The sequence below is a fragment of the Acipenser ruthenus genome, chromosome 55, assembly GCF_902713425.1.
Source record: "Acipenser ruthenus chromosome 55, fAciRut3.2 maternal haplotype, whole genome shotgun sequence".
Classification (NCBI taxonomy): Eukaryota; Metazoa; Chordata; class Actinopteri; order Acipenseriformes; family Acipenseridae; genus Acipenser; species Acipenser ruthenus.
The window spans coordinates 4160670-4168539 of NC_081243.1; the positions used below are offsets into that span (position 1 = coordinate 4160670).

Sequence of the window (7870 nt, forward strand, 5' to 3'; positions counted from 1 at the left end):
GTTACAATACTGTTGTATTGGCAGGAAGGATTTTCCACTCGTTGGACTGTTTTTGATGTAAATAAAATAAAAGCTCATTGTTTTATGAAGAGTGAGAAATCTTAAGCCTGGAATCATTCTGTTAAATAAGAAGTGGATGTAAATGGATGACGAGTCGTGAATGTATGGGATATCTCGCTTCCAAAACTAAGAAGTGGCAAAATCATGGGAAGCCACCACAGTAAGGCTGTGTGACTTATCTATCTTTAAGAAAAAGACAAGAGCTGCATAAGAAAAAAAATATGTTAAAGACTGCTCTGTATAATACAAGAAGAGAACATTTAACATGTGTGTAGATATTTCTATTACATTTATTCATATTTATATTTTTTGGATAATTCACAGATGATCTACCAGCAGTTTTAAGCAGTTAAACACTGATAACAATTGTATAAAATCCTCTAGGGGAAAATGATCAATAATAATAAATAACACAACAAAGCTTTTTTTAAAAAAAGGTATTTATTCATCAAATATAGACTTGTTTTTGGTTATGAACGAAATAGCTAATAGCGCTGTTCTAATTCTCTTGTCTTAATAACCAAACAACTAAAATAAAGGCTTGCCGTGATACACACAGATGTTGAGACACAAATTAAATGCAAGGTTCCACGCATATTTCAAGTTTCAGTCAACCCTTTTGGTCGCAGCCAGTTTGAGACTCGTATAGACACGTATATTCAGCGAGTATATTTTGGATCACATTTGCATTTTGCTCCTTTTGAAAATAAGTAATTAATTCCCAAATAGAACTAATTCCAGACTTTAATTACTTAACAAGCTGTAATGTGACTGCATTTTCAAAACACAAAGGTGTTGTGCAACCTGTTTATTCCTGTGCCTCTTTTGAAAATCGGGCTGGTTGTGTCCTGAAGCAACATCCTGTCCTTGTGTATGGTAAGTAAGGGATAAGACATGACAGGGTGTGGGTTGTGTTGCATTAACATACGGCTATAGCTGGGTTGGAAGCATAAAGCAAAGCTGATGTTCTGTTGTGACTGGAAAGGAGTGTGTGAGAGCAGCAGTGATTGGAGGATGTGTGAGGGCAGGGTCTGCAGCAGTAATGGGTTCAGCTGCAGCAGCAGCAGCAGGGCTGGCTGTAGGAGCTGCACTGGGAGCAGCAGCAGGATCAGCATTGGGATCAGTGACAGGAGGGGGGTAGCCTGCACTAATAAAGCAATTGAGGCATTTATATAAACATCTCCACCAATATTAATACTATACAAACCTCACTGCGTTTTAACAATACAAACACTGAATAAAACTAACAAGCTGTTATTATGTAGCCACTGTATCAGTGAGGTGTTGAACACTGTGGAATTGTAAATGAAGGATTAAACCACTAGGTGTCAGTATATAATTAGGTTATGAAGGCAATAATGTGGCCTTAGGGAACAGCACCCTCTCTACTGCTCTCATCCAATTGCGTTGCATTGGCTCCGAAACACTCCCACCTCAAGGACACTGTCAAACTCTGACATCACTTTGAATCAATAATTTTGGAAGATAGAATAGTTATGAGTTTCATTCCATGTTTTTGACGCTTTAGGCACACACTGCAGCTGACTTACAGTTTTTCTCAGTTGCTGAAGCACAATTTTACTCCAAATACAATGGTCAAAACAGTGAACACAAATATCAAAACACAAATTTGCAAAACTCATATGGGTCAAATCCATTCACACACATTTATACTCATATCAAAACATTTAACACAAGGTGATATCACAATTAACCAGTGAACCAAAATAAAATATTACTGCTTTTGAAACATATTGAAGTCAATACATCAAAGGATTGCTTCAAAACTATCAATACTATTATTATTTTGTGTTCATATTAGTTTATTCCTCTTTTTGTATTTAGATATTGTGAACAGGATGTGAGTGGTGTAAATAAAAGGCAATGTCCAGACCAGAGTTCTCCCAAAAACGTCTGTGTTTTAATTTCAATACTTGCCAAAATAATAATAATAAACCACCCCTTTACCAGCGATGGTATCGGGGGGGGGGGGGGGGGGGGGGGACGACACGGACACGGCAGGTTTACACTCCTGAACAACAAAATAATAACACTCCTGAACCACAATCCTCCGAGCATGAAACTGTGCTCTTTCTCCGGGGTCGTGGTGAGTGCTGGTGCTGTGCTGTGTTGTGCTGTGTTGTGCTGTGAGGGACGTGCGGGTCTAATGTTGGCTCCGCGGCGGCAGCTCCCGACTCTCACTCCTCCCGCCCCGCAGCTGATTGCAATGGAATCCTTCCAGGTACATGCAAATACACGCTCCCCCTAATATGGTCACCTTCCGGTTTCCGCCTACCGTCAAGACAGTCCATCTAGAAGGAAGCATACGATCAACCTTACCAAGCGCCTTTTTTTGTCGGGAGAGAGATTTACAGTTCGAATTCTTTCTCTCTCTGTCACAGATATACAATATAAAAAATAGATAACAAGATGAAGAATGTACAGTGTTAACATCATTCAGCATCATCACCACCATTTCTCTCATTTCTGTCTGGCTGCATTATACATCAACACCTCAGCAGATGTTCTCTCTGGCAATGCAACGAGGGAAAAAGAAAGCCTGCTGTGACGTATCCAGCCGTGACAGGCACCGTCCATGGCCTGAAGAAGTGTGACCCTGTCATAGGGGTGCTGATTGTATAGAAATTGAACCTACTTGGATCAAGCAGGGCACATTTTAAATCATTAACTGTAAAATTCCTTGCAAAAACAAGCTACAAATGTCAAATTGAGTAAATAATAATAATTAGATCACTGAAGTAATTGAGAAGTTGGAATGAAAACCAGCAGAGACACTGCAGCACTGGCCCTACAGGAACTGGGTTTGATTTAGAGATCAGAAATAGATACTCGAAACTAAAAGTTAATGTTAAAGTAATTACAACTTTTGTGCAATCTTTATTGATATTCCAGTTTGTTTACATTTACTCGAGTAAGATAGAGACTGGAGCACTGTGCCTTTAAGACCTTCATGGAATGGAATGGAAGTAAGTGTGGAAGGTCACAGAAGCCGAGTTGAGAAAGTAGAAACAGAGAGTGTATGCATGTGTTATCAGGCTACAAGAAGAAAGAAAGATGCTTTTCCACACATTGCTCCACCCTGCCTGCTCCTGAGTACAAATCAGAACATGTTTCCTTTTAAGGGTGCAATATAAATACCAGCAAAGGTGCTGTACAGTGTTGTGCACAGCAGAGCTGCTATACAGTGTTGTGCACAGCAGAGCTGCTATACAGTGTTGTGCACAGCAGAGCTGCTATACAGTGTTGTGCACAGCAGAGCTGCTATACAGTGTTGTGCACAGTAGAGCTGCTATACAGTGTTGTGCACAGCAGAGCTGCTGTACAGTGTTGCGCACAGCAGAGCTGCTGTACAGTGTCGTGCACAGCCAGTATTGCAGCTCTGCTGTGTACATTAGTGGTTTTCAGCCCTGGTCCTGGGGACCCCCTGCTGTTTGTCTGTCTGTGTCTCTGCTGGTTTTTGTTCCAACTGAGGAGCTGCTCTGAATTATTTCATTGAACCCTCAATTGAACAAATAATTTCCTTTATTAGACTTTTGAAATCAATTTAGCATATACAAAGTTGGAGATTTCAATAACACTTTATATTTTTACAATTGTATATGGAACTTGAAAAATCTCTCCAGCCATTCAGATTTTGTATATTCTTACACAACCAAAAAAAAAAAAACATTAACGTTATTAATAAAAAGAAGAAACAATTGTAGTGGAAATTTCAATATCTCCTTTTAGACCCGAAAAGAATGTGCCAAGAGACAAATTGAGTCAAACAGAAGTTTACCTTTAATAGATAAGTTTGCAAACTGGAGCGTTCAACAGAGTGATGCAGACTCTGTTAGCAATAGCAGAATCGCACACCCAGCTAATTTTTTATGCAGCTTATATAGTTTTCTGGATCATCATACAAAGGAGGAAATTAAACAGTGTAACCATATAAGGATTGGTTATAGAACTTAAAAGAAGTGGGGACCATATAGGGTCACAGTCAAGTTATAGAAAAAGAAATTATCTCCATTTTTGGAGAATCATAAAACAGTCACAAGATAAGTTTATGCTAAACATGACAGCTAAAATTAGTTTAAACTGGTTGCTCCTTGTTACCCACAAAGTTGTTTACTTTTAGATCCTCATTGGTTCATCCGAATGGGGAGATTAATAGTAAGTCTCTGATTGGCTGTCGGTGGGTGATGGTTCACCCCCCGCGAGTTCCAAGGAACAGTCAGTTCAGTATACTGCAAATTATACTTTTTATAACTTTATTACACATAAAGTTATTATTTTCCTTATAACATGTCCTGCTAGTCCTATTGACTTGGGACAGGCTTCAACTTAAACTTAACGTTACAACCTATATTGTTATCTTAAAACCTATTTGTTTGCTATTGAGCAAGCTAAGCAAGTGCGATGTTATAAAAATTCCATTACACACATACTTTGGATAATGAATCAAATGTATTGGTTACATTCTGTAAGCACCAACAGTTCCACACATTGCACGCAAACACAGATTTAAACATTAGCAAGACCCTGTTTTGTGTTTTTATTTTCCATCTTTCTCCATTTCTTTAAACCTTTAATTAATAGCTGTTAAGCCTTTAACTGCTGCAATCCAGCTCTAGAGAAATGTATAGTTTGGGGTCTTTTTTTGTTTAGTTTTTCTATTCATTGTTATTTAGTCCTATCTATTTGAATTCTTGAAGAGACTTTCATGGGGGGCCTTTGAGGGCTGGTTATTAAGAGATAGGGATGGATGACGAGGAGGAGATGAGAGGAGAGGTCTGGTTGGGAACTGCGTGTATGAGTTGGGCAGACAGATATTCCGTGTATGGTTGGGAACAGAAAACACATATCGAAAAGGGGTCAGAATACTAAATATTACTTTTAAACTAAATAGTATTTTTCTACCAAAAACCATTTGTCTGAATTGCAATTTACACAAGATGTTTTATTTGTATTAAACATTCAATCGAAATCATTTAATATCTTTGTAAGTACAAGTATAGTTTACATGACCACTGAATTTTCACATATATATGTTATGATTTGTAGTATTTTATTGAGAATTTATATCCATTTACAAAGTTGATTATAATATGCATTTAAAATATAACACAAGATGCCTTACCTGTCTATTCTGCCATAATCACTTTTATCAACTGTTGAGTAAACATAGTAACTGACAAAAAATACAATGATTAAACCAGTCTTTTTCTTTTAACCATTTTAAATTTGTATGAAGTTACGTTTAAAAAACGACATGTAGTGGCTTTATTCTGCTGATTACAATACATACCCAAAATACATAGTAAACAGTGAATAGCTCTAGTGAGACAGCAAGGATCATGGGATCACTCTTCCCACTAAATTAAATTATTATTATGCTTTATCTGACAAAATAGCTGCATTAGTTACAATAAAAAGCATTACAAAGATGAATACACATTTACTGTTTCCCACAGCTTCCCACCTCAGCAGTCCGATTTACCAAAGTGATGCCCAATTTAAAAATTGCAAAAAAAACTTTTGCCATCAACCCATGTGACAGTTTAATCGACATGGAATGACTGTTCAGATCATTCTCTTGCACAACACTTCCATACACTCCTCCCTCCCCTAGTTGAGGAAGTTGACTGTATAAAAGGTTCTCTTTCCTTCACTCAGCTCACACTTTCTCTGAGATATAAACCCTCAAAGACACAGCCTTCAGCAGTCACCATGAACAAGATCATTGTCTATGAGCACCCTGATTTCCGCGGTCTCAGCATGGAATTCACCGATGACATTCAAAACCTGGCCCACAAAAACTTTGACAACTGCATATCCTCAGTGAAAGTGATCGGGCAACCCTGGGTATTATACGAACACCTCGACTACAAGGGGTTGGAGTGGGTCTATGAGGAAGGAGAGTACAGCAATGTCAGTAAGCATGATACTGTTTCTTCACTGAGGCTCATCACAGAGGACCTGCACGACCCTAAGATCACTCTGTATGAACACCCAAACTACGAAGGAAAAGAAATAGTCCTCACCTGCGAGGCAAATCTGTGCTATGGTTCCTTCAATGACATGGCATCCTCCCACATTGTGCAAAAAGGTGCTTGGCTTCTATATGAGCACGGAGACAGAGGAGGCAGATACATCACGGCCCGGGATGGCGAGCGTGTTCCTGACTATGGTGTACTGTCGTTCCATGACTGTGTGTCCCACCTGCGCCCTCTGAAGCCTGGCAAGGGGACTGTGACTGCGGAGGTCCTCTGGGAGAAGAAGGAAGAGAAGGAGAAGTCCTTCATCATCGATTCTATCTGTGGTCTGAACCCAACTGACCATGAGCAAACCTTCTCCACATCACTCAGCAAGGAGTATGCAGCTACTATCACTGAGAACTTCAGTTTTAATGATTCTACAACAATTAGTGCAGGGACAACTTTCTCTGTAGATGTGTTCAAAGTGAAGAACGAATTCACTTTGTCTGTCAGCAACACCTTTACAGTTGAAAAGGGGAAATCTGAATCACACACTGAGACAAAGAAGGTGGACATCACCCTGCCAGCAACAATCCGTCCGCACACCAAGCTCTCTGTGTCTGTGATCAGGAAAGAAGTTAATGTAAAGCTGCCAGTCAAGCTGACTATAACTCAGGGCAAGCACAGTGTGATTGAATATGGAGAGTATAGGTGCCAGTCAGGGCTGTCCTTGCAAACTGAGTACAAAGAAGAAAAAATAGAGTTTTCTTCACAGAAAAGGGAATGATTATGTGATTAATATACCCTTATAACTGTATACAGCATGTCTTTAGCACTGTCTATGATCATTACTTGAACTCAGATATAACATGCTACTGCAGCATTGTATAATGGTGGATTGATTTCTTTAAAATAGATTTCAGTTTAATGGTGCTTAGTTCTTTTGTTAATCATAGATCTCAATATACATCTGTTTAATGAAATATGGGTGAATGGTGATTGACTTCAGCAACATCTTAATCATTTAGTTGCTTAACATGTTATTTCACAACGTCAGCATTGTCAAATGCAGTGTATTGGCAGGCTGTTTTTCCCAAAGTAAAACTAATTGACTACTCAAACTGTTATTAGAACTGTTTCTGTTTTGTAAAATACTAATAATGTCACAATGATAGAAATCAATGTTTTTCAAATGGTCATCGGATTAAAGTGGTCAGAAGATATAATCATGTATACTGTATTTGTACTTACAAAGATGTTTAATGATTTAGACCTGTAGTGTAAATTGCAATTCAGACTAATGCTTTATTGAAGAAAAATACAAGTCATATTTAGTATTCTGTTTTATCAATATCATATATATATATATATATATATATATATATATATATATATATATATATATATATATATATATATATATATATGTGTGTGTGTGTGTGTATATATATATATTGTGAGAAGAAAAAACATGTGCGGAAGGCACACTTTTGTTTTGTTAATTGTTTTATTGATTGATCATTACCTGCACCTGGCTACTATTGAAAATTAGAGCCAGGTGCAGGGTTTAAAAGGAGAGCAGTCAGTCTGCTCGGGGCAGCTGCTGAAGAGGGTAGAAGCCCGACTGTGCTGGTGTGTGGGTACAGCCATAATTTAAAAAGAAAAAAGGTAGAGTGAAGCCTTTTTGTTGTGTGTGTGCTATTCTGTTTGTTTTTGTTACAGGTAAACAGCTTAGCTGTCCTGTTTAGTTTAGGTTCCTGTTTTGTTTTAGTTATTGCTCAGAGAAGAGCTAGGTGTTTGTTTTGTTTATTTTTGTTTTTGTGTTCATT

At 38.1% G+C, this 7870-nt stretch overlaps 1 protein-coding gene across 1 annotated transcript; it reads left to right on the top strand.

The window, feature by feature from the left end:
• Positions 1 to 5732: 5732 nt before the first annotated feature.
• Positions 5733 to 7417, top strand: LOC117967577 (epidermal differentiation-specific protein-like). Its single transcript, XM_034914823.2, has one exon. The coding sequence runs from the start codon at positions 5794 to 5796 to the stop codon at positions 6826 to 6828; it is 1035 nt and encodes a 344-aa protein (XP_034770714.2). The 5' UTR covers positions 5733 to 5793; the 3' UTR covers positions 6829 to 7417.
• Positions 7418 to 7870: the final 453 nt, after the last annotated feature.